Source organism: Brachyistius frenatus, unplaced genomic scaffold, assembly GCF_029030835.1.
Source record: "Brachyistius frenatus isolate BFR_SWC_R1_liver_20210118 unplaced genomic scaffold, ASM2903083v1 Contig_2, whole genome shotgun sequence".
Classification (NCBI taxonomy): Eukaryota; Metazoa; Chordata; class Actinopteri; family Embiotocidae; genus Brachyistius; species Brachyistius frenatus.
The window spans coordinates 7,850,497-7,877,361 of NW_027210601.1; the positions used below are offsets into that span (position 1 = coordinate 7,850,497).

The 26,865-nt window shown below is 40.2% G+C and overlaps 2 protein-coding genes across 5 annotated transcripts in view; both read left to right on the plus strand.

Annotated features, from left to right (window-relative positions):
• LOC138620573 (leucine-rich repeat and immunoglobulin-like domain-containing nogo receptor-interacting protein 1) overlaps positions 1–26,865 on the plus strand; it is a 291,009-nt gene that overhangs the window by 12,972 nt on the left and 251,172 nt on the right. The gene's annotated exons all lie outside the window — the stretch shown is intronic.
• The window catches only part of LOC138620534 (ras/Rap GTPase-activating protein SynGAP-like), a 43,825-nt gene continuing 24,064 nt past the window's right edge, over positions 7,105–26,865 (plus strand). The window contains exons 1-5 of one of the 4 annotated variants that reach the window (XM_069697820.1): positions 7,105–8,098; positions 8,241–8,361; positions 12,611–12,714; positions 21,627–21,715; positions 21,891–22,012. In XM_069697820.1, the coding sequence (XP_069553921.1) occupies positions 12,615–12,714; positions 21,627–21,715; positions 21,891–22,012 (311 nt within the window). In that variant the 5' untranslated portion in view covers positions 7,105–8,098; positions 8,241–8,361; positions 12,611–12,614. Of the gene's footprint in view, positions 8,362–12,610; positions 12,715–21,626; positions 21,716–21,890; positions 22,013–26,865 lie in introns of all 4 variants that reach the window. The other 3 variants (XM_069697838.1, XM_069697829.1, XM_069697847.1) reach the window with 3 other exon arrangements.

Genomic DNA, 26,865 nt, shown 5'->3' on the forward strand with positions numbered 1-26,865 from the left:
AAAATTAATTCAGAAACTAAACATACGAAGACAAAAATAACTAAATGTTATGTTTGTCATGTTTGTTTTTAAAGACACTAATTTCATGTTCAGTCCAAAACCACTACTGAAAACACAGAGGATCGTTTTTCAGAAGCTGGGCGCTGGAGTTTCATTCGTTGTCCATGTCTGACATCATCTCGACAGTTTTAATTGATCAAAGCTATAATTCCTCCCCCCTTATTAAACATCACTACATTTGAACAGAACAACAAGTAGAAAAATATTCCTTTTTATTATGTGTTTGTTATTGACGGCAAAAACTCTTTCTCTTACACATTTTATGTTTTTATTCTTTTATGTTAAGGCTCAGTGTGGATTTCCAGTGTCTGCTGACTGGCTCGCTCGGCAGAGAGCGCGATCCATTTACAAGTTTTGAATGTTTGAGCTGCTGATGAATCTGTTGCTGTTCATGAGTAACAGCAGAACATTGTTTGAGCCTCAGTCTGAGAGCAATACCACCATACATAACCCCGTTAGCACCTTAAATTAGGTTTTCTATATTTATTCTCTCGGAACACAATCCACCCTGAACACGGCTGAGAGCTTGACTAGTGTGGCACCTTTGACCCCCTCGCACACTGAACAAGAATCACTCCCCTGCACAGCGTCCTGTGGTTTTTGCCCATCCCCACCCGCCTCGGCCTCATAAAAGCCCACTGGGGAATGAAAATAATGTTCAGTCACCAGATTCCGATGCCTAAAATAGTCAAGGGTAAAAACACTAAGTATATTTCACATGTCTGTTATTAGAAAATGCGAGCTTGTTTTTCAGCTGTTATTGCTGTTTTGACATTTATGCTTCAGCCGGGAACATGATCGATGAGGATGACTGGTGAAGCTCTCCTTTGGGGTTTCGGGTACAAATTCCACAGTCTTCTTTCAGATCAGTCTAGTCCTCGGCAGATGGTTTAGGCATGCATTTTTACCTTTGCGGGAAAGCTCCCAAAACTCCTATTGGACTTTGATGCCAAAATGCTTATGTTTCTTTCAAGCAGATTTTCTCCCGCGTTTCCTGTAATGCCCTGGTGATGTTGAGCAGAGTATCTCGTTAGACAGTCTGTGTTCAGTGATATGAGTAACCAGGCGTTCGATGCCTGAGCCTTATCTGCAGTTTCTGTCCCTCATCTTTAAGTCCGGCTACTGTACTCGCGTCACATGTCTGTTGTGTGGATGGATGAAACCTGATAGAAAATGGTTTCTTTTTATAACTCAAAGTGGGAGCTCGGTTGCCAAGATGAACAGGCAAACATAAGATGTGTGACAAATTTGCACTCTAAATCTGGGCAGGTTTGGAGCATGGAGTGTGTTCACATCGGAAAGGTATACTCCCACTTCTACTTTCCCACAATGCAGTCCTCAAAGGAAATAGAGGAGCTGTTCTCAGCTTGAAAAATTACACCTGTTGAGATGGATGTTGAAACATTACATTGTTGGGAAAACATTTGTCTGTCTCTTCAAGTCCATTTGGCCGTGACATCCCAACGTTGCAGTATGATCTTTTTGCAGTTCAGGTTTTTCACTATTTCCTGTTGGTATAAAAGGAGTATGTTGATTTCTAGATTATAAAGAGTCTTACCAGCATACAATAGTTTAGACATGAGCACATCATACATATTGCGTTTAGTTAAAGTACTGCTGTTTTTCCCACTGCGTGGTATGGCTCCGGTCGACTTGCTTTTGTATTCCAGGTACTTTTCTAGATTTTGTTTTTCAACGCAGATAGTAGCCCCTCGGTGCAGCCGGTCGTCATAGTGAAGCTACGTACAGCTACCAGGACGTCATCTTCAATATGACACTCGCCCTAACTGGATCCTTTCAACAGCCGCTAAAGAGGAATGTCGGCACACATGATTGAAGTGACGGCTCTCAGACCAATCAGCGGCCCGCTGCGTTTTCACGTCACCTTTTAGGGTTGGCTCGGAATTTAAACGGCACCGGGTACTATCCACAATGTTTTGCTCAATGGAAAACCAAAAACAGGTGAGTAGAGTCAAGTAGATTTGAGCTGTAGCATGCTGTGGAAGAGCAGCTTATGAATTATGGACTTGTGACCCAGCAGGTCTGAGGACCTCATCTTTCTGATTGCTCAGGGTTTTGTTGGACGTGTTAATGGTTTACACTTGTGTGAATAGGGATCTTTTGAAATTTCACTTGATACCAGTGTTAACAAACATGCATTTATTAAGATACTGATCTACGAAAAGGAATATGTGAAAAATTCATTTCTTAAACGTTACTGCCATCAACATTTTTTTTTTTTGATTTTTGATTTTGATACACTTTATTAATCCCCGAGGGGAAATTTCTTCACTACAGCAGGGGGGGGCTCTCAGGGGGGAGATGCTGCAGCAGGCAGGTAACCTGACCTGAGGTGCATGTTTTTGGATGATGGGAGGAAGCCGGAGAACCCGGAGAGAACCCACGCAAAGCACAGGGAGAACATGCAAACTCCGCACAGAAAGGCCCAGGACCGGATTCGAACCCGGAACCTTTTTTGCTGTGAGGTGACAGTGCTAACCACTGCACCACCGTGCCGCCCTCAACTTTGATGAACTTTGATGGAATATTGATTTAAATTTACAAATAAGACCAAAATGTCTCATTTCAAAACGTCACCATAACAAACCGGGTCATTCAAACAATACTGCGTGCAAAGTGAGAGCAGCCATCTGCAAGTTTTCCTGGTCCAACCACCAACCTGACATGCTCTGTATTTGTCATAGCAGAGTTGACAGACTGATTGTACTTTGTGTTAATCAGAACAGACTGCCTGACAGTTTCACATTGAAAACTAGACAAAGAAAATCCCCCCCAGACTGATGTGACCCAACACAAATTGATTTCATTAATTTTTTTGGTAGCGGGATGAACAAGTATTAGTTCTGCTAACCTCAGCACACCGTGCTGCCCCGGCAGTTAAAACAAGCCGCTTAGAGAAAACAAAATGAGTCCAGAATAGGATGAAAGGCTCCTGAAAAGATGGCTATAAAAAGCGTTAGTGGGTGTAGCAAAGACTCAGCGTCTCAACTCATTTCCCTGGTTGTTTTACAGTTAAACCCGAGTCATCGTATAGCACACAACGTACACAGGCTTTGTGCACCGTCATCTCCACATCGCCGAGACAATCTCTCACAGTAACACCCGAAGCCTAATTGTATTCAGCGCGATAACATCTTCACTTTCCGAGGGTAGATTTCAAAGTACACGTTGCACTAAATGATGTTGTTATGGTGTCACTTAACATTCACACCAGCAGCAGGAACCACATTGAAAAAAAAAAAGAACATTATTTTATTCTGCCTTTTCAGTTCTATCAACCTCAAGACTCGTTCTTTGAAAGCAACTGCTGCCCACTCACTGTGCCACTTTCTTTTGTGAAGAAAAAAAAAAAAAAGAAAGAAGAAAAACCGACACATTAATTCAAAAATAACAAGTTATCCCTTAAAGCGGCGATGATGAATTCAGTGTCAGGCTAAGCCAAAGTCTCGGGCGGATAGACGAATGTAATATATGCTTGTTCAAATATTTAGCCTGTAGTGTTTTGGTTGCGTTACACGTTAATGCTTCTAAGCATTCCTCATATCATCTGCAACCACAGAATAGGGAAAGCTTTGTCTCCCACATACTGCACAGTGCATATGGTACCAATTGAACAGTTTTCAGAATAGGAAGAGAGGGAACTGCAATATCACTCGCTCTAGTGTGGTAGTTGCCATGGAGACGAGTGTAGGTGGTGTGCCGTGCTGTACTCTGTGCTGTACTCCTTCCCTTGTCCTCTCCCCTCTTCTGTTGCCCACCCTCTCTGTTCTGCTATCTGCAACATCCGCGTAACTTTCATTCCTTCATATTTGCTCAAATCCTTCCTGCCCGAGTTCTTGTTCTGCTCGATCTGCGTCGTTGCAGCGAGCAGGTCTCAGTTCAGAGCCGCGCTCAAATCAAATGTAGAGCCCGAAATTACACAAAAAAAAAAAATCGAGTTAAATTGGGTTTCGATCAATAATTATTCTTTAGTTTGTGGATTCAGGTTTCCATGACAATCATATTCTGAATTTTTGTTTCTTCTGCGCAAACTAGGATAATTTATCATTCTCGTCAAATGACTGACACGCATTTTTTTTTGCTATTTGACCCCAGAGATCCTTCTGCGTGTTTCTTTAGTCCAGAAATTGGTTTCTTGCTGACCGCTCAAGTTCTTCGAAATGTTATGCTGTCTCCATCTTTTTGCCGACCAGCTATTCTTTTATCAGTTTCCATGGAGATGTGTGTATGTGTGCATGAGAATGATTGAGTGAGGGTTGAGAGTGAAGGAGTAAGGATGTGTCATTTCCAGTTTATGTTTTTGGTATAATTTTGAAGACTGCATGTCCACTGTCTCGAGGTAGACTTTGACATTCAGCATCAGTGATGCTTGTGTCTCTTGCTACAGTTTTATCAAACCCTCTCCTGCTTCCTGTACTTGTCCTTCCTCATGTTCAGTGCAGCTGGATTACACTTTAAATACCAAGAAAACCCTTACTATAAAACCTCAATTAACTCCATTTTATACCTGACAGATAAAAGGACGATACAAAAAAAAAAGAAGCAGCGGTTCATCTTCTTGGTTGGTGTATTTTTAACAGATCAAGCCATTAATCCATTCAGAGGATTATTACCATTTCAGAAAAAGGTTATCATTATTTTTTCTAAACTCTCAAATTACCACCAGCCTCATGGTTGTGATGTCAAGAGGAAGAAAAAAAACCAGGTTATAAATTATTTTTCAGGGATTTACGTAACACGGTCTTTATATATACCCACGAAATGATCTATGACACATTCAAGATTTACCAATTAGCAATACATATTTATGTAACATAGCAGATATCAAAATAAAACTCCTTTTGAAGTAGAACAATTGCTGCTGCCTCCACACGTCTGGACCTATATGAAGAGTTTTGTTGGATCTGGAATTTTTTTTTTTGAATTTTTTTTTGAATGAATTTAATTAAAACCCATTACATACTATTAAAAACCCGAATGAGTCACACACAGTCGTTGATTTCTCCCGTTTTAGCTGTTGGGTTTCTATGAACAACAAAAAAGGCCTCTCAGGGCACCTCGAGGACAGGGTCACATCTTTCCAAGTCTGTCTGAATATTTCCAGGCCTACAAGAACAATGACGGCGTTATTGGCTGTGAATCGGTGTAAGAAATGAGGGACCAAATTTACAGCTCTCGCCCTGCGCAAATAGGCTTTTTAGCACTCAGCTTGAAGATCATATGAGGGTTTGGCAGTTTAGTGAAGTGTGTATTTTGTAGTTTTGGTCTTTTTAGTTATAAATTGCTGATTTTCCTTACCACGCCCCTACTGCAGCTCCGCAAGGAACCAGTGTCTCAACACATAAAGGGAATTTCACACAAAAACGGGAAAATACCAAATTTTATTTGGCTTCCACAGACCGTTGAATGCACATATTTAGCTGTAGCTAAGCTTAAACGGATGCTCCACTGATTTCACTCGTGAAGATCATTTTACTTACCATGTGAAGGTACTCAGCCTTTCAGCCTTGTTTAATTTTTCATGTGGCTCTTTATGGAGTTCTCCAAAGTTTGGAAAAACAGCGTTAATGATGTCATAGCGATGTCAATTTCTGCTTTTTGGTAGCAAAAACTCTGCATTTGCAAACTGACGTGGTGTTTAAAAGACTCGGACACACGGGGGAGAGGGGGAGTCTAAGGAAAGATGTTATTGAGTGGAGATGCATCATGGGAAACATAAGATCCGGTGTTTATGGGCCTTGATGCATATTGGTGACCCAAACTCAATTCAGATTGAGCAGTGCCAGTTCAGGCAATATCATTTGGCAAGGTTGAGCAATCATAAAACTGTGCATTTCTGGTGGATGATCTTGTAACGTGAACTCTGTATTTCTACTGTTTACCACAGGATCATTTTCGATCACCCAGCAGTGCTTGGGGTTGGCAGAGCTAACGTAACAGCTTGTTCTTTAACTCGCTCTTCAACGGCCAACTGACTGACTTTACAAAGGCAACACATTTTGGATCTCTGGGAAGGGAAGTCCAAAAGCTGCAATTACTGCTTATTGCCATAGATGCCTCCAAAGAGAGAAACAAGCTGACATCTTTAAGGTTGCACACTTTAAAGGAAATGCCCCCTCCGGCAGCTTCTCCTGCGCTGTTTTAAACGCACACGTTTTCCTTCTGAATCTCTGCTTGCATTTAATTTTGCACCGGGAGTGGATTACTCCATGCAATCTGGATTGACAAAACATGATTATTACATAACTCTTTCAGCATGCCTATAAATGTTTTAGGAAAAACATTTGAAAATCTGAATTTATTCTTTAATATGTTGTGTGGATTTGAAAAGACTCCTTTCCTCCATCTAAATCAGATCTATCCCAGATTAACCTGCTGTTAGGACACACAACAGATTATTTTGGAAATATAAACTATAAGCATAGTATGGACTGAAAGGTCTTTGTTTTCAAAGACTGAGTACTGAGGTCTGAGGTACCTTCAGTTTCTTTATATTTCAGTGTGCTTAGTGCATATTTCCATACTACAAAACTGAAATTAAATTACCACAATGCAATTCCTGCACAATTAAACTGGGACTTTTAAGGGGCCCTGGGGATGTATCAGAAATCTGTAGTACCGGATGTCAGAATAACATGTTTTCTTGGCGACTCCACCTTTGAGCTACTGAAGGTGCTGATTTGGGATATTGAAATGTTACATGAAATATTATCAATGTGGTTTGATGATCTCCCAAAATTAGAAGAAGCATCACTTTCCCCACGGCTAAAAATAATGATATGGAAATTCTGCAAAAGCGAAGTTAAGCGCAGCATCTCTACTTTAACATAAGAGTCTCTGTGAGACATCTTCCCCCTCAACATAATCAAAAAGTACTTAAACGAACTTTGTTGCTCCCCAAGCTCATTTCCAACGTAATTATTCGGCTCAGTGGGCGGCCGGCCGTCATCGTGTCGTTTTATTTTCGGGTGTTACAAACTCCAGAGATGGTACAGCGCAGGGCGGACTCTGCTGCTTTTGGAGGCGTTGGTTTCTGTTTATGTCTATCTTACGCACTATCTCCGCCCTCAGGGGAGAGACTTCTCCGTTTACCGAGCACCTTTTTCTTGCACTGCTGTTAAATCAAAATTAGGTGTGACGGACTGCAAGAGAGCGCAAAGGACACCGCGTCAATTTGGCACCGGATTCACCTTCTTGTTACGAATTTCTGGATTATGGGGACATCGTTATGCCACGCAGGGTGAACTACAGACGCTTTCCAAGATTAAATCACCCGAGCGAGACACAAGGAGCACGTCAAAAAAAAAAAAAGATGCATCAGTCAGATTTTGTTCCAATGCTGCTGCACATCTTTGGGATATCGCCTCTGAACACCCCGGGATATTCATTTTGATGCTTTGGTGGTTTTAGTGCGCGCAACGTGCAGTGGGGTTGCTCGCTGCTCAGAGTTGGCATAGCCCCACAGCCATCACCTTAATAATCATTTTAATATCAGTAATCGACATAATTTACGTGCAGCGTACTGCAGTTGTAACCATACGGAATCCGTGTGGTGTCCTTCATCTCTGTGGAGTGTTTTAGATGTAAATATAAGTGACTAATTGGCTCTGTGGATCGTTTGACCAAATGCGCTAACAGGAGTTCATATTATTCCCAGATTAAAACGCGACGCAGGGGCTGTTTGAAGTCACATGCGCCCAGAACAAACAATTAAGATGACAAAAATCGTCCCCAGAAGTGATTCTCTTTATTACCGAGGAAGCTGCATTGGGATCACATCACAGTTCCTGGATTGCAATAGAGTTGGAGGACAGGGAGCAGAGGAAGAAGAGAGGAAGGAGAAGCAGAGGAGAGCTGCTGAGCCGCACAACAGAGCCGCTGCTGACAGGCAAGCTTTGGCTTCAGTGATGGACTGAGCTGAAGGTGGAGGGATCCCGGTGACAGCCAGCTTCACGTTTTCCTCAGAAGCCTTCACACTTGACAAAGGCATGTATGGACACATTGCTGCATAGGCTAGGTGAGGAGCTGCCCACGTTGAACACAACGAATTGGCCTCATGAATAAAATACAAATATCTCTCAAAGAGGACAGCACTGGCCTTGTATTTGGAAACCTTCTCTCAGGTCTGCACAAACTGATTCTACCTTTGTCCCAAAAAGCAAGTAAACCTGGAACCTCAGCCCCTTCCCAAGTGCCCTGGACACCCACCGGATTCAGTCTGCATCCACAGATGTAACTAAGCTGTCAGGATTTCTTCTCCAGGAAGTCCTGTTTTTTTGGGTAAGTGTTGTGTGGGCAGAGGGAAAGTGACTGACACTTGCAATGTTCTAGATCTCTGTATCTATTTCTATTCGCCTCTCAGTGAAGTATTAACCCAGTGTTGGGGACAGCTGGTCCGGGCACGCTCATCAGTTGAGGTGTTAAAGATACTGATCCACCTTACAGCCTGAATGTCTGTCCTACAGCACAGGCAGGAGGCAGGAGTCTGTACCAGCTGTTAACACCGGGTGAAACTCACCAGAGCTGCACACAGAGGGCAGGTGTCCAGCTTGTGTGTCATGCTGAACTTGTTTTAAGGTGATGCATTGCAGGCTGCATGACCTCTGATGACGGTGATAGAGTCAGCCAAAGTGAGACATCAGCACACAGATAAAAAGAGAAGACATTTTATTCAAATGTTCATAAGTATTCTTGGTAAGATGTTATTTTCTTTAGGAATAGTTTTATCAGGTCATTATGGAGATATTCTCCCTCGAAATATCTAGACAGCTAAGGTGATTTGGCACAAAACCAAAATGAAGCACTGACAGGATTTGCTGGCTGCAACCAGAGGCCGCCCCCTCCTCTAGTTTTGGCAGGATGGCTGTTCGATAAGAGTTTCCACATATGAACTTCTCAGTTTACCCCACGTTGTTTGCAGGATATGAATCCTTAAATATTGCCTGCTTTATTACAACTGTAATTTTGCATAAAATACCTGCTGATTGTTTTCATAGTGTCATTGACGCAAAGAACATGTCCCAGGCCACAAATTGTCATTGTTCATTCAAGTGTTGTCCCTGAGGTGCATTTTGTACACATAATATTGGATATCAAATTACATAAGTCACAGCATATAACATAAAACAGTTGGTGCCCTACACTGAGAAGAATATTATTCCTTAATTTAATTCATATTCAAGAGAATTTTCAAACGAATGCCTCCACAAAGCTGCTGCACTCTTCCAGTGAAGTCAGTGCAAGGAGCTGGTTGATTGGCAGCCAGTGAGTCTTTCTTGTCATTTTGCAGAGATTTCAGCGATACCAGTCATTTGCTAATTAGCCATCGCTGGGTGCTGCACATTGAAACACCTGCACAGACTATAGGAGGGGGCCCTGGGTGCTAGGCTGTCCACAGCGGGACATTAAAGAGCTGATTTGTTTTCATTCACTTCAGTCAGAACAAAATAGATGATAAAATGGGATTTTGCTGTGTTATTTTTCCTCTGTCAGGTAATCAGTTCACTCTGATCACAAGTGTTTTGGCAGTTTACACAAACAGAATTGGTGCTAGTGAATATCTGCTCTTAGGCTAAAATACTTTCACTGGACGTCGGGTCTGTCTTTGTGTTTTGGAGGAATGGATAAGAGTAGACAAACTACGCATGTCTGATTTGATTTATTTATCACCGTGACAATATTCCTCCATCTCAGCAGATATAGATGAGGTTTGGGACACTCTGTATGGCCACCATCTTCATGGTGCATTATATTGCAGGGACATTGCACGCTGTGGGCTCCTGCATACCGTTCCCCATCTTAACCAAAAACATAATGCGGTGGACAGGGAAGCACTTCAGTTTATGAAATGTCTGAAGCTGCACACTTGATGGAACAAGATAAGTCCAGCTCACTCTGACTCATTGCCTGCCCCTCGTTGGATTTCCTTATCCTCCTCCAGATTATATTGCTACCTATGTACGATATGACTATCTCGTGCATCTCTGCATGGAATTATTCTGTTAGTTTAGCTTATATAGATGAATCGTGGATGTCTATAAATCTTTCTCAATTCCTCATGAACTGTTGAGAATCTGGACTCCTTGCCATTCTATCACAGTTGTCAGCCGGGAGCCTGACAGCCGGCAAAGAGCTGATTCTACTCCAACACCAAGTTTCTGTCATAATTCTGCTGTTCTTCAGCCATCTTCAGTGCAACCCACAGAGGGGGCTTTTATTTGCTGCCAAGGACAGAAAGGCTTTGTCAGTCTGGTTGAATGTTCTCTTAAAAATATTAGTAGGGACTTCCACCAACAAGCTCCTGTCCTGCAATTTCTTAAATTGTTTCCTTTTGCCTCAGGCCCTGAAATTCCTTCCCATTCAAATTTTTGGAGCAAACCAACAGAAAATATTTTTACCCTTCTGGTAGTTCTTCTCCATCCTTTGCCTCTCTTCTTAATTAACACCGACTGACAACCTACTGCCTCCCAATACTTATGTTTTCTCCTGCAAAACTGACTTTAAAACCACTCCTTATATCCTCCTCTTCTAGATCTGTCCCTACATGGCCGCTAAAGTGAGCCACCTCACATTTCTGTTGACAGCTTAACTGCAGTAGTTAGCATCTCATACAGCTGTGACTAACACTTACTGTGGAAATGGCCGATATCGGGACAGTCCCAGTTAATTGCTGGCATTTCCCCATCATAGGCAGATTACTGAATGGGTTTACTGGACAGAAGCCCACGGGGCCATGGAGTTAGAGGGGGGGGGGGCTGGTCTTATCCCAAAAATATAATCATTTGTATCCCAGAAGGAAACAAACAAAACAACCAAACAAGATGCAGAAAAGACATAATGACCAACATTAAAATGAAGAGGCATTAAATGACCAGAAAGAGACAAATAAAAGAATTAAAGAGATGGAAACGAAACGGCAACAAAACCAGTGCAATGCAAACAACCTCAAAGAAATGTCCAGTATGATAGACAAAAACAACACGAAGACAAGCAAAATAAGCACAAAAAGACATAAAACAACAAACACCAAATGCAAATGACCACAAATTGATCCAAAACTACCAAAGTGAAACAAAAAAGTGACACAAAAAGAGCAGACGCACAACCAAAATTGGGCCACAAAATGACCACAAAGAGATGCAAAATGACCAAAATATGACCATAAAGAAATGAAAAATAATGCAAAACATCTATAAAATACATATTTGGAGACACAAAAAACTGCAGGGTTTGGTTGGTTTGCATCTCTTTCAGTTTGGGTGTCTTGCTCCTTTGTTAGAGGAATGGGGACCCTTTTTCTTTTACTTTTGGCTCCAAGGGCTCCTTGTTTCATAATATGTCTATGGTCCCCATAATCATAAAAGAAAATAAGAAAATATCTCAAATCTTTGCAACATACTTTGTCCAGCATGTCCTGCTTTGGATAGCTGTAACAAAATATTTTGTCAAAGAGTAGGAGATAGAAAACAAGGGAGTTCAAGTCCCTTCCACTCACATTTTCTTCTCTTGTGTGTTTGATCTTCACTGTTTAAATTCATCAGCTGAAAGTACAACATTTATCTGGGCTCAAATAAAATCAGACTTTTAAGGTTTGTAGCTGTGAGTAGGATTTAGTCTGAAGGTCAATCCTGCTCCAACAGGCCACTACAGAGGGAGTGAAGTGGACATTTGAAGGCTGCACTTTATATGCATGGAGAATGTCATAGATATACGAGACATCTTTTATCTAGAAGTTCAACTTTTGAAGCTAAACATATGAGCATATTCTTTGATCCTGAATTTTACAATGAGGCTGGAAACATAGACATCATTTAAATAATTTAGAACCAAGTAACTGAACCTTTTTATGGAAAAATCACATACATCTTCAAACATGCCAGGAGGGGATCTTTAAACAGGGATGTCTCTGTAGGAATGCTTATCTATTAATCATAGAAGCAGCTTGTGGTTGAGCAGCATTGTGACATTTAGCTTCAGCTGTATGAAGGTCACCTACGATGAACTGGATGTAGAAGAACCCCCTGCTCTTGTTTTACAGCATAAAAAAACGGATTTATTTCATGACATCAACAGGTTTGTGAGTGTGTTCATGTGCTCTGCAGGAGGGACAGATAGCACCTCTCTTCCTTTATAATTACATTCGAGTCACGCAGGTAAGCACTTGTTTTACTGACAGGCTAGTTTCTGATGGCAGCTATTTTAAATGTATCTCCAGACACTTAAAACCATGAATTCCACCTGCTGCACAATAACACATATTTCAAGCTTGTTTTCCTTCTCCAAACAGAAATTGTAGCTTGAAATTATATTCCCCTTTGTTTGATTTGTACAATGTGAACCAAAATTACAGTTTTGTTTTTATTTTTTAGTCATATTGTAAAATTACTCTCTTTTATTTGTCATTTTCATAACATGTATATATTTTCCTTTTTCTGTAAGGACTTTTTTGTCATTGCCTTGTTGTGACTGTTCGTCCATCAGTGTCACAAACTAAAAAACAAAACCCTTTACTTGTGTCTGTGCCATATAGCTGCATGGACACATCTTCAAAGACGTGGCTGCCGCATCAGAGTCAGTTTGGGTTGGTGGGTCAAGCGGAGGTTTGCTGTGCTGGACCTGGAGTTTTAACCCCAAGTGAGTCAGTTTAGCCGAGAACCAGTCAAAGTCGTCTCTTTTTTCTTCACTGTCAGCTTTGCGAACTGTCATTGCTCCGTTTTTTTCTCCAGTCTGTCGTGGTCTAAAAAGACTTTTCTCTGTTATATATGTTTTTGTATGTCCCCTTTAGTCTGCTGTTTTCTCTGAAACCCATCGACACCACTGTTGCCAATGGTCAATGAAAGGTTTAATATTCACTCCTGCCTCAGCTGTGCCACTGTGATTTTTTTTTTTTTTTTCCGTCTGCAATGGCTTTCCAGTCCTTTCCAGCACTACCAAGCTTAACAAAAGTACCTCAGTATATTGAGGATTTTTTTTTACCACTCAATCCTCCACTGGAGCATCACTCACCCTCTGAGCCCTGCTTTGTCATTCTTCCAGAGTTTTATTTTGACATCCTCGAGGTTTGATAGCACCATTCGCCTTTTATACCGGCTTTAATACTCTCCAAGTCTTCCTCCTTACTATGCTCTCTTCACTTCCCCAGATGAAAGCAGACATTTCTGCTCCCTCCAGGGATAAGGAAGCGAAATAATTTCTGTTAGTTAGCGCAGTGCGTAAAGCAGTTGTTGTTGTTTTTTTCAAACATTACGACTTGCATAGTAATGTTTAGGAGTGTTGGCGGAAGAAACATACAAGAGGCTGTTTATATTGTGAGGAGTTAACTTTATTTTGAGCTGTGATGTGGTGAGATAATTCAGAAGTATCTCAGTACAGTCGGTGTTAAGAGTTTCATATTGCTGCTTGATCTCTAGAATGTCATTCTCAGCTTTTTAATTCGGGTCTGCTCACTTGCAAGCAGAGCAGTAATGCTTCTAAATACATTAGTAAAAATGAAGGTATTTTGACAGAGCAGTGCACAAGCTGCCAACATGTTCCTATGGTAACTAGGCCACACTCCCCTTGGTTAGTTCACACACACACACGCACACGCACACGCACACACGCACACACAGCAGGCAGAGGGACAGGCAGAAGTGAGCAGGAACGCTGGAAAACACACGTGATGGAGAGCAACTTCAGATTGTTAAGGTTACTGTTCTTACGCCTTCCACAGCTCACACGGCGTTTCTATATTGTCTTGGTCTTTAGAAACAGCTGTTGCATTGCAGAATGTGGGAAGTCACTTTCTTTGTGCGCTTCGCCTCCCGTTCGTCCAAAAATATCTGTCCGTTTTTCAAGCCGATCGCAGGTTCTTTCCCGTGGCTCCCTGGCGCCCACGCTGCCCTTGCTTCCTCAACCCCTCCACCCACCTCTTCTTTTAAATCCTACAGCTCTATCTCTTATGTGCATTTTACATTTACTTCTTTACAGTCCTGTTTCTAAACATAACACCGGAGTGGCTCTGCACACACTCAGAGTTGCCACTTGTCATTTTTTGGCACAACTTTATTAGGCGTAAGCCCAACAAGTTTTTAACCTGTAGTATTTAAAGCATTATTAACTTTGTACTGGCAGGTTGGGCTCATATAATGGAGCTAGTTTGAAAGTGCTAACTCCTCTATGTTTTGGTCTTCAGTCGAAAGGGTTTTTAATTGCATTTAACAGCCCTAATGTTTTTTTCCACTTTGCATTGAAAAGCACCAGGCTGTGCATGACCTGAACATTTTCCATAAAAAAAATTGGATTCTGTAAATGCCAACAGTGTATGTCTCTGTGCACTCGGCTTCTCCAGTGTCATTCTGTGTTTTGTAAATCACCGCTCACACTTAAACCATGTCAAACCTCCCGGGGCGATGCTGCCGGCCTGTCAAAGAGCCATGAAGTGGATGCAGTGAGGTTTCGCTCCTGTCAGTCATGCAGGCTGATTGTTTGGACAGCTCGCTGTTAATGAATGGCCTTAACTTTCTACACACAGTCACACTGTCTGTGTTTTTTTTTTTAACAGTTGTGACGCTGATTGAATTCACGATTGTAGATGAATTACTTTTGACTCTTTGACTGTCGATCTTCTACAAGCATTTAGATTTAAGCATCTGCTTGAACAGTCAATTCACGCAATTGAAAATATAGTTTCTCACTTGCCTCTTGGGATGTCTATCCATGTTAGCAATATTTTAGATTTTTACATTTGATAATAAAGTAAATGTAGATGTTAACTAACTCAGAAAAGCTTTAATGTAAAGTTATTTTTTAAACACCAACAGCAAAATCACATTTACTTTAATAGATTAATCTTTGTAGTCTTTGTAAATTTGGTGTGACGGTGACATCATGAATGAACACATTCTCTGAGGTGCAGCTTCTTTCAGTTACACAGTGATACATCACAATATGAAGTGTCACAACAGCAAAAGGAACGGCAAGAAAAGATGTTTAATAACCTTGTATACCTTGTACTCTATGAGCATTCAAATTGACAAACATAAAACAAAAGTATAAGCTATATACTATATATATATTTGGGCGGCACGGTGGTGCAGTGGTTAGCACTGTCACCTCACAGCAAAAAAGGTTCCGGGTTCGAATCCGGTCCTGGGCCTTTCTGTGCGGAGTTTGCATGTTCTCCCTGTGCTTGCGTGGGTTCTCTCCGGGTTCTCCGGCTTCCTCCCATCATCCAAAAACATGCACCTCAGGTCAGGTTACCTGGCGCCGCGCTAGTGGCAGCCTGCTGCAGCATCTCCACCCTGAGAGCCCCCCTGCTGTAGTGAAGAAATTTCCCCTCGGGGATTAATAAAGTGTATAAAAATAAAAAATACATTCTATACCCAAATGTCACAAATAAAGTGAGGAGACAGGAATTTTTTTAGAAAATGACTGAATATAAAATTACACTTTAAGGGATGGAATCAGGTGGAGGGTAAAGCTGCATTAAAAGCAATTATTATCGCTATAAACAAAACATTATATATAACTGAAGAATTAAATATGTCTAAAATGAGAGGATAGTTGTTGTTTTTTAAACCCTGTGACAACACAGTCAACCCAATATTTTGATGCACTTGGAATGCTTTCAAATATATGAACATTTAAGATTAAACAAGTGAACAGAACCAAGAGTCTAAAACATTTTACAGTAAATGTGCACATGTCATGAATGAGATGCAATACAGTCATGAACTGGCAAAAAACCCCTGAACTGTCAGCAGTTTTTCCATGTTTTTCTCAGTCGTTTGACCAAATGTAATAAACATGTATTCATTTGATGAAATTTTGGGTAATGTTCAGCCACAGTTCTCTAAAGCGCAAATTTGAAGTTGAGAAAAGTCGTGTATGTGATACAAATAGCATGTTTAGTTCGGCTACCTTCACATGTTGACGTACATTATGGACATTTGAAGCTGTCGGAAAGAGTGCAAATTCCCATGCCCTAATTACCGGTTGGTTGTTGACGTGAATAGTATTTACTAGTTGGAATATGGCAATTACGGAGTCTTCCATATGACATGAATGCGACATCTGCCCCAGCCGGCCTGTCTGTGAGTCACTAGAGGCTCTGCGTTGTCAGATGCTCCAGACCAGACGTAACTAGATACTATGTGTGTGATTGGTTACTGGAAACACTGTCGCTCCAAGTCAAACCACTATAAACATTATGGTTTGTCACAACAAAACCAAATGTTTTTCTCAGGACGGTCAGCTGCCACCCTCAATGCAGCAAATTGAAAAATGTAAACACATGATTTTGTCACGCTCATAACACTGAAACAGCATAAAACAATCTGAATATGACGATTGTGAAACAACACTCATCATATAGTTTTTCATCCTGAGTGAAAATGCTCACAGATGCTTTTATTTCTCATTATAAATATGTGATTGAGATGCAGAGTGATATTAGAAAAAAACATCCATAGTGGCATAATTCTAAACTTAGCTGGTACATATGTTAATTCTTTAATGTTCATAACAAAAAGTAAGTCATCATTAAATGTAGTGATTTGATTTTACTTTTTTAAATACCACAATGCACAGTGTATTTTCTGCATTGTGTTTATATTCAGCTGAACCACCTTGAAACCTATATATTATTCCAGGAGTATTGTCTGTGGGAATTTGGGCCACAGTTTTATTTTTTTGAGTCATAGTTGCATCTCAGAGGACACATGCTCCAAAATAACATTCTGAACAAATGAAACTGAGGGACTGTTAACAGCTTTTATATTATGTGTGAAAACCTGTTCACATTGCATCTTGGGACTTGCTTTCTGATACAAAAAAAAAAAAAGCAACTCCAAGCCAGTGAACAGGCAATACTGAAGGTATTAATATAGTTAAAGATTCAAGTTTTCTCTCTTGATATTGATTGAGTACCTCATCTCTGGTTATCTGCTCATACAGAATCGCAATCTCATACCTGTTCAGCACACAAGTCATGCTAGCGGCATGACTATGAAAGAGTGACAGTTTGTTGTCGGTTGTCAAGCTGATCTGCTGCTTTGAGATCGAAGTATCTCAACAACTATTACAGGGATTGCTATGTGCATTTGTGGTGCCAGTGGTGAAATGTAACTAAATACATTGCCTCAAGTACTGTATTTAAGTACAAATTCAAATTTGGACATTTTGATTGTTAATTTCCTGTTAAGATGAAGGAATAAATGCTCCTTGATGGGTTTCGAAAATTTGCCAATATATAAACTATTTAAAAATCCTCTTGGATTAATTGGAAAATGTCTTAAATCTACAGGACTGTCAGTTTCTGAGCTTGTTGCTGTTTCAGTGATTTGTGGTTTCTTACTGGACAGTGACGCTACAAACATGATGGTTTTATTGTATTAGATTAAACTACCCAACAATATGTAAAGTAGATTAATTAGCCCAACATAGAATATCTACAGCAGTAAAATGTACATTAATGCAACAGTAATTATCAAAAAATATGACATATAGCAATAAAACATTGACAGGGAGCATTTACTGCATGGTGTACTTTTATTTTTGATACTTAAATTTGAAGGATAATACAACAATAATAATAACAACATATTGCTATGTAATAGTAACGTTTTCAATGCACAATTTTCACAATTAGTACTACTGGAGTAAAGGACATGAGTACTTCCTTCAACACTGCGTGGTCCACAGATGATAATTCCTGTGGTTCACTTTGGTGATCCTCTGACTTTCTCTCGTTTCTGCATTTGACATTTGCGGTTCTGAGAGAAACATCGATGGGAGTTATTGCCCTGAAATTTGCTGCAGACATTCATGTTCCAGTCAGGGTGAATTGTAATTACTTTAGCAGTCCAGTGACTTTTCATCTGAGTGCTATCATCAGGCCAATACTGGTGACCAAGTACCTGCAAAACTCATGAGCCTCACTAAACAATGGGTTCGCACTGCGAGGGCACGCTGGTGTTAGCATTTAGCACCGCTGCAGCTAAGTGCAGCTTGTTAACCAACATTTTGAAAGTGTTGTCCTATTATGTATGGTACCATTAGACCTGGGATTAGTGTGCTTGCGCTGCTGTACGGAATTAATTTAACTGGTATCAGGAACACTGAATTGTTTCATGGCATTGCCGAAGAAAATGTCTTTAATGCAAATCAGTCTCATCATGTTGGATACCAGTCAGCCTAATAAGGTCGCTGCAGATGCAGAAAGCGATCCAGTGGATTAACGGTATGGTAATAATTGTTTGATGATTGTGTGCTTTCGGCTCAGTGGAGAGTTAACGTTGGCACATTATGTGGAAAATATCTGCAGTGAGAGTTCACGGTTATTAAAATTTGACTTTCTGGTTTGTATTGATAAGGCTGCTTATGTTGTGATCACTTTGTTTGAGAGATGGCACATCTTTACACTGCATCTTTCGATTTGACTTTAACAGAAAATAAGCATCCTGTGAAAAGGGTAATGATGTTATTCAGTTTTTTTTTTTTTTTTTTTAACAAAGTTTCCAAATATGTCTTAAAAAGGCATAGATATATATATGTATATGTGCTAAAGGTTGAGTATGTTTCTCCAACACCCACTCACAGTCTTCCTCTTTCTGTCTTTCTCTCCCTCTGTATCACAGTTAGCTAGAGGCTGTTGCCGCCCACACGCTCCGTCCTGACAGCAATTTACATTCAGAATAGCCCATGTGAACACATCCATGTGTTCGAATGTGTCACGTTTACTTAGATCACCGCATGTTGCAGGTGACCGCTTTAGTGGCAGGTGGAAATACACTAAATATTCCTCATTCGGGGGGGGGGGGGGGGGGACATATGATCAATTTGCTTTAGCTCTGCCTTTGAGAAGTGTGAGTGTTACAATTCAGCCCCACATGAAACACAAAAGGGACCGAAATATTTCCTCCAGTTGAGGAAGATTCCCCCTCGTGGGCAGCTGATCACTCGCATGTCTGTCAGCAGAAACGCAGAGCTGTGCAGCATGTTACTTCGTGTTTTTTTTGTGTTTTTTTTCTCATCATTTTTATTGTGCGGTCGTTTGCCAATATCTTCCACAGTTCAAGTAGAAGCCCTTGGAGTTGTTTCCATGGATACCAAACAATTATCTGGGATTCAGAATAGAAACTGGAGAGTAGCCTATTTACAGGCTTTTGGTACGAGGAAATCATTGATTCTCTGTTGCAAAGGGAAAAACAGCTCCGCAGGGTAATGGGTGATTTCTAAAAAAAAAAAAAAAAAAAAAAAAAAAAATTGCCCCAACAGATAAATTACTGGCAGAAATAGAACGGAGCAGAGCAAATATCATCATAAAACAAGATCACATTTGTAGCTTTTCAGAAAACCAACCTATGGATAGATCAGTGGGATTTTATTGCACGTTCAATGAGCTCGGAGAGATCACACGTTTGGAGGTTATTGCTGTTTGCACAACCAGCTTAAAAAAAAAAGAGGCAAAAATATAGAACAGAATGTGACTTTATTGCTTAACCTGAGTTTAAAGAACATCTTAGTAAGGACCACAGTGTACCTTCTGACATGGTTCTTTCCCCCTCGTATTGATGTTTTATTACAAAGGCTGAACTGTGTGTAGCTGGAAATAGGATAGTCTTTCTGGAGGAAAACCTCATTCTCACAGGTATGAGGAGGGAGTAAGTAAACTTTGTGTTCCACAATGTCCGTACAGCAAGTAAAGCTTCCAGAAGCAGCCTCTTTTCGCGGTAGTTTGACAATCTGGGAAATATGACCATTTGATTTCTTGTAGATATCTTACCATGCACATCTGGTAATTAAACATAAAGCAACAGCCAGGAGCTGGTTAGCTTTAGCTTGGCTCAATGGAAACAGGCGGAACTGGCTCGCCTAACTCTGTCCAAAGCGAACAATAACCTGCCTTCAAGCACCTTTAAAGCTCACGGATTAACAAAGTATATCTTTGTTTGTTCAATCCGCAAAACGTTCAAGTGAAAAAAACGGCAAGTCGTGGTTTTACCTCGGGTTATGTGCCAGACTACTTAATAGCTGCGGACTGACATTGGTTCCCTTTTGGACTGAGTCAGGGTCGCAGTTTCCCTGTTTCCAGTCTTCGAGCTAAACTAACGCTAACTTGCTGCCGGTCGTTGCTTTATATCTAACTGACAGATATCAAAGTTATATCTGCAAGAGTAACTGCAAGAAAACGCATAACCTAAACATAAAATCTTCCTTTAAATTTGGTGACAGGAGTACATAAAGTATATTCCTTCATTTTGTGGTTAATTAAAGCTTTCTTACTTTTCTGTTATTTGTATGGAGAGGGTTATTGAACAGTATTCACACCGGAGGATGCTCACGCTCCTGCGCATTGACTTCATCTTTCTTGGTAAACACAGTAAGTGTAGAGAAAGCATCAAATGCGATTCCCTAAAGATAGTTGCTCATACTTTTATAGATCCATCACCCTGTTTAAGAGTTTGCACTAGTCTAAAGTCAGACTAGACCACAGGTTTCAAGATGACTCATTACATTGTGAGTCTTCCTTCCAATATAGTTCTCAGGTTTTTGCGTCATTTTCCACTGGCCTTGGATACAAAAAAGTTTTCCGGTGGCAGCTGACGATAAATAGCTGTTTTTGTCGACAACATAAATGTTTCTTTCTGACTTGTGCAGTGTTCTTTGTGTCTTTTTTGGGGGGGGGAAGCGAAGGGGGCTGTAACTGTATGTTCCTGTTCATGTTGTTCTTCAGCTTAAGCTTCACTGTGCTGGTATCTTGTGAAAGTGTGTGCCCTGTCATGTTTTCTGATGCCGTTCCCTTGACCGAAGCAGCAACTGCAAGGAAATAACACAAGCAATGAGTAGGATGAGCAATAACATGTCAAAATGTAATGAGATGTTGTGTTTAATTTAAGGAAAATTAAATGTGTTATTAACTCTTTAAGATCATATTTTTAAGTGATAATTTAGTGCTAACCTCAAACAATTAATTTATTTTTGCTATTACAGAATCAAATTCCTGACCAGTTGGAACATTTATATAATTCTGTTCATGACATCATGTTGTTTAAAAATGCCACAAAAAGGTCAGAACACTTTGTAATTGCATTTTTACAGATTAAATTTGTTTAGGCCAAATCATTTATTTGATATTCCTGTCTGGATGAGATATAATTGAGATGAGAAAAGATGTCATTCATTTCCTTACAGACATAAACGTCACATAGTATAATGAAATAATAATGAAATAATCTCATAGCAGCCAAATTTCAATTTGACGTCTGTTGTCACAATTCTTGAATGTAATGTGAAATTACTACTAAATTGACTCAAGCAATATTTCAATATTTAGCCTTACAGCTACACGATAAATTTAAATGGCGATAACTCAGCAGATATAAGCCAAATTCTGTTGCCATTTTGCACAGTTCACACTTGTACAAAACCCTAATGTCTCCATTTGGTATTTAAGATCCTAATGATGCAGTTAAAACTTCCAACTATAATAAATTTAAATGTATGTGTTTGTCATTAATTTATCACTTTTTCCTTGTTGCTTACTTTTGTTACCATTTCCTCAGACCAATCTCGCAGGGCAAGTTTTGCCTCTGTAAGACAGTCAAGCATGGAGACCCCTCCCAATGCGACCCCACAGCCCTTCAGGCAGCCGGTGAGTAAAGTCATGCGTGGCAGACACGGTGGATGATGTAAGCTTTCTGTTTACATAGAAAATATTTTTCTCGGCCCCGCTGTCAACTGCTAATCGACAAAGTCAATGCAATGCTCCTAGAACTGCGCTGCCCATATGAACTGCAATTTTGTGTTTGTTTGTTTGTTATGTTCAGAGTTTTCTAAATCGAAGGTTGAAGGGTTCCATCAAGAGGGCAAAAAGTCAGCCCAAACTAGACCGGACCAGCAGCTTCAGACAGATGATTTTGCCCCGGTTTCGGAGTGCTGACCAAGAAAGGTAAATATTGATGGATTCATATATTTCCTGGTCAATATTTTGTTCGTTGCATTTAATTGTAAATGATTATCAATAGGCAGCTGTCTCGGTGACAACAAGGAAAACACCCTTCCAAATTTCTAATTTATTACAAAAGTGTTTTGGTGAGCACAATTCATCGTGTATTCATGTTGTTAAAAAGCTGGGGAGGCCTGGGTTTCAATGTGATAGAGAATTTTGATATGGGAATCTATAATCTATAGACATGAGGCAATCTCAGTGCTCTTATGTTATAGTTTGTGTTGTGACATTGTGTGAGATCATGCAGTCATGACAAAAAAAATACCATGATCACAACATGGATTAGAATGTGGGAGGAAGGTAAAATACCCAGAAGAAATCTGTAAAAATCCTGGGAGAATACACGATGTGCACGTAGGAAGAAGTCAAGGCCCTGAACATTTTTTAATATCTTTTTCTTTTGGCATTTAGCCTTATAGCCAGCTGGCGGTGTAGCGCCTCACAGGAAACATTGTGAGAGAGAGATATGAGTATGACATTTAGCAAACATCCCCTGCTGGAGTTGAATTGGAAACTTTGTGAACCATGAGGTCACCCCCTTCATGAACTGCCCCCCAGTCGTCATAAAGGTGATGGATGCAGTACATGTAACTTAAATAAATCTATTTATACACTTAAATTGGGAGCAGAGTTGAGCTTTGGGCACTACTCAACCATCAACAATCAAATCTGTTCTTGCCTGGATGGCTGACAACCTGCTTTTGTGCACTGCGTGTTATTTTGGTGGGTTGTCTGTGACTACTTTATGCCACAAGTGCTTCTGGATGAAAACCTCTCACCTTTGCTGCTGAAGGCTGCATTTCTCTTCGAGCCATTAGTAGAACATTGATAACGTCACTACCCTGCTTCAAGGCTGCCTCTTACTATCGGGCAAGCTGACTGACAAGCTGAACCGTCATTTCACTACAGTCTGAGGTTTTGCTGTTAAAGCCTCACTTGGTGTGGTATGAAGCCAAAATGTGAGCAACTGGTAGAAAAATTAAGATGGATATTACTAATGCGCACGTCATAAGTGTCTCAGTCATGACACCTAATCTTAGTGTCTTTAAAGGAGTTGTCTTAAAGGCTGTGTGTAGGGATTAGGCAGATCTGTTGGCACAAATAGAATACATTATTAATAATTATTTTTTCATTAGTGTGTAACCACCGGAAACTAAAAATTGTAGAAAGTCTTTTGCATCTTTCTCAAGTTTCGTGGCCTCCGTAGATCTTCTTACACGCTTGCAAGAGGAGAGTGAGGCAATGGGATATTCAGTTGGTTTCAATATGCAACCTCATCAATAGATGCCACTAAATCCAACACACTGCTTTTTTTTTAAGAGCAAAACCAGCAGCTGCCTGTTTAGAAAAAGGTCACACAGATTTAGGGGGAATCTGAGGAGCTCACATGACATCCTTCACTCTGACCGTTCCTTATCAACCACTTTAATGGAAGCAAAGCCTGGCTGATTGAAGGGCATCGTCTTTAGTGATGCCTTGTTTCATATCACTCATTTAACTAACTTGCTAACTTGGCAGCTAACCTGGCTGTTTTACATAGTATGAAGTGGCATTGGCTCGTGCTGCAGACCACTTTGTTTACACAACATAAAATTTAGCCATGTTTCACGTTTTCAGGTTTTTGCCTTCATATGGTGCTGTCAGAACTTACAAACAAACAGAAAATAAATGAAAAAGATTAGACTCATTAAATTCTATTGAATGTGGAGAATGAATTATCACTACATGAAAAAGGTTGGTTCATTTTATGTCTACAAAATAGATTAAACAGTAGGAGAATAATTATATGCACATTTATTTAAATAAGCTCTTTTCCTCTCTGGAGTCATGTATTTTTTATCAAGTTTTCATTTATGTGAATTATTTCAGATGATTATCGCCCTCAGGAGGTTGCAGCTCAGCCTATTGTTATATGAATGAAGTAACCCTTTTTAAACATTTTGACCTGACAAACATCCAACTGGGCTCACATTTTTTTCTTTTTAAATAAATCTGTTTAGACATTCTGAATATTGCAAAAATAGGAAGACTTGTTAAAGCTAGTGCAGTGTTGGTCGAGGATATTAATTTCAATTGCAGAGGAATCGCTAGATTGTTCTTCCACTTGTCACATCTGTGTGATTTCTACCTTCCGATCACGTCAGGAAGCAATAACTTGCAGCTCCAGAAGCTCTCATGACAGCTTTTCATTGTTTTGTATTTTGAAGTGAGGTCACGTCCCGGTGGAATCTTGCTTGCATTGTGATCAAAATTTTATGCAGTCCTCACACAATCCAGTCACGATGCACATATGGGAAATACAAAGATGTAGAGAGGGAGGAAGTAAAAATGTAATGCTGACAGTACACATTTTTCTCTCGCCAGCGGAGATGCATAATAGACATTTTTAGGGCAGGTGTGGATGTCCGATGCTCAGAGATAAGGACGTTTAGCGGAGGATGTAAAAATCCTTTGTTCTGAAATGCAGGGTGAGCTTCAATGCAGAAGCCCAATTCAAATGTCAAAAGGAATTATATATTAACCCAAGGGGTTCAGTGGAGGCAGCACTGACTGACGGTGGTGGTGGGGGAAGGCTTAATGGTGTTGGGGTTAAACTGATTCTGCCTCAGTCAGCTAGCTTTCTCCTCCAACCGCAGCCGTGCACCGCTGCCTCAGACAGCTGCCTTCACAGCCTGCTTCCAGTTCTGCCCACACGCTTAATTCACAGTAATGTTAAGTTGACTTTGCTTTAAACCCACGGCATCCAACTTCACACCCTAGCTTTCCAGCGCAGCTGCTCTTCCTCTGCTGCCAAGTTGGTTTACCAAAGCATTTGTCAAGTGCTGCTTTCTGCGATGACACAGTCAGCTCCTCAAACTAGACGATTCACTGCACCTCTGATCAACATTAAATCTGACCTTAAATCAGGGCACCCCATTTCCTGCATAATTATCAGGTGTTTCTTCAAAGCTACTGCTTTTTTCTCGTTTCTATCACCCCACAGTCCCCTCATTTTCTCTCCCATGTTTAAAGCCGGTGATGCAGCTCCAGCTATTTGATGCAATACGTACTCCACATTCTCAAATCATTATTCTTTAAAGATAGTGTCACAAAGCATTGCATTCTCCTGTTCACTTTCTAACTGAGAGTTAGATATTGATACTATTCTCAGGTCTGAATGGTATGAAGGCTGAACCAGCAGTGGATTAGCTGTGCTTGGCATACAAGCTGGAGATAGGCAGAAACAGTTACAGTAGCTTCATGCAGTTAACTTCAAGCTGCCTATGATGACCTCTCCCTCAAACTTAAACTTGTCCTATTATCAATTTGTTTTTGTTTTTTTTGTGTTGATTAAACAAACAAAATATGGAATAAATTGTTAATGTGTGAGCTTTAGAATATCTGTTCGGGAGGGTTTGGAGGGGGAGTTACTTTAGACCAGTGATGGAAGAAGTACTCATATCCTGTACTCAAGTATAAGTACCAATACCGCAACTACTTGTATATTTAAATACTAATTTATATCCAGTTTTATATACAGGAACAGCAGATAAATCTGAGGGGTTGTCAGATGATTAGTGGGAGAAGAAAGAAGAATAAACAAAGTTCTGATACATAAATCTGTTTTCCGCTTTTGTACTTTTTCTCTAATCTTTCATTTTTGGTGAGATATTGGCTCCTTTTAACATGTGGTAAGTTTAGAGGGAAAAAAAAAATCTGTGTTTGGTGGAGCTGTTAACAACTCATAATCATCTGAAATGTCACATCAAAAGCCCAAAATGTTGCAAACCATGGTTTTAATCTTTAACAATATGTTGTATTTTAAAAGCTTGTTAATTTATCCATTGTGCCCAATCTTCTGAAAAATAACTCATCGTCACAAATGTAGTAGAGTCGAAAGTAAAAAAAGATTCTTTGAAATATAGTGAAGTGGAAGTATAAAGTAGCATCAAATTTAAAATAAACAAATAAAGTAAGAGTACCTTTAAATTGCACTTGAGTGCAGAGCTTGAGTATATGTACTTAGTTACTTTCCACCACTGCTTTGGACAGAGAAGCTTTCCCCTCAGTTTCAAGTATCCAAACTAATAGTTAAACAGCAGTTGGTTGTGGCTCTTTATTTGTATTATTTATATTTAACCAGTTACATCTCGCTGACTTCACATTTTCAATTTAATCTTTTCCAAAGGTAGATTCACAACATTTCAGGAATAGTTATGACATTTTGTGAAATATATTTGTATGCCCTTACTGCTGATTCCACTCCTAATGTTAAGCTAGGCAAATCACTTCTGATTAGCATCTAACACTTGACAAAATAGAGAAGAATCATATTTTCCAAACTGATAGTTTAATAATTTTATGTTTTGCTATAGAACGGGAACTTTGCCCTCCGTATCTCATATCTCTGTCTGCCAGAAAATCAATTCTCTGGTTCACATTCAATCTCTATTAACTTCACCTTCGCTTGAAAAGCTACAGCTGAACCTAAAGGGCAGACACTCACTGGCTGAGATGGTGCCAATAATATGTTTAATTTAGTTTTCCTCCTTTTTCCACTACTCTGAGCAACAAAATAGTTTTCCTTGGCACATTTTTTTCTTGTGACATGCTGACCTTACTTAGCCTCAAGTACAGCCTCGGTTCACCTTTCTGCCTCCAATTCCACCACTTTCCTTGACAGAGCTGCCCTCTTCCAAAGGTCACTCAATGATTGGGACATAATTCCCCTTCCCGTCTTCCCTCCGTTTTTATAACTACCCGGGAGTGTTTTATCACACTGAAAGTGCTCAGCTGCTTATCTTCGTTTACAT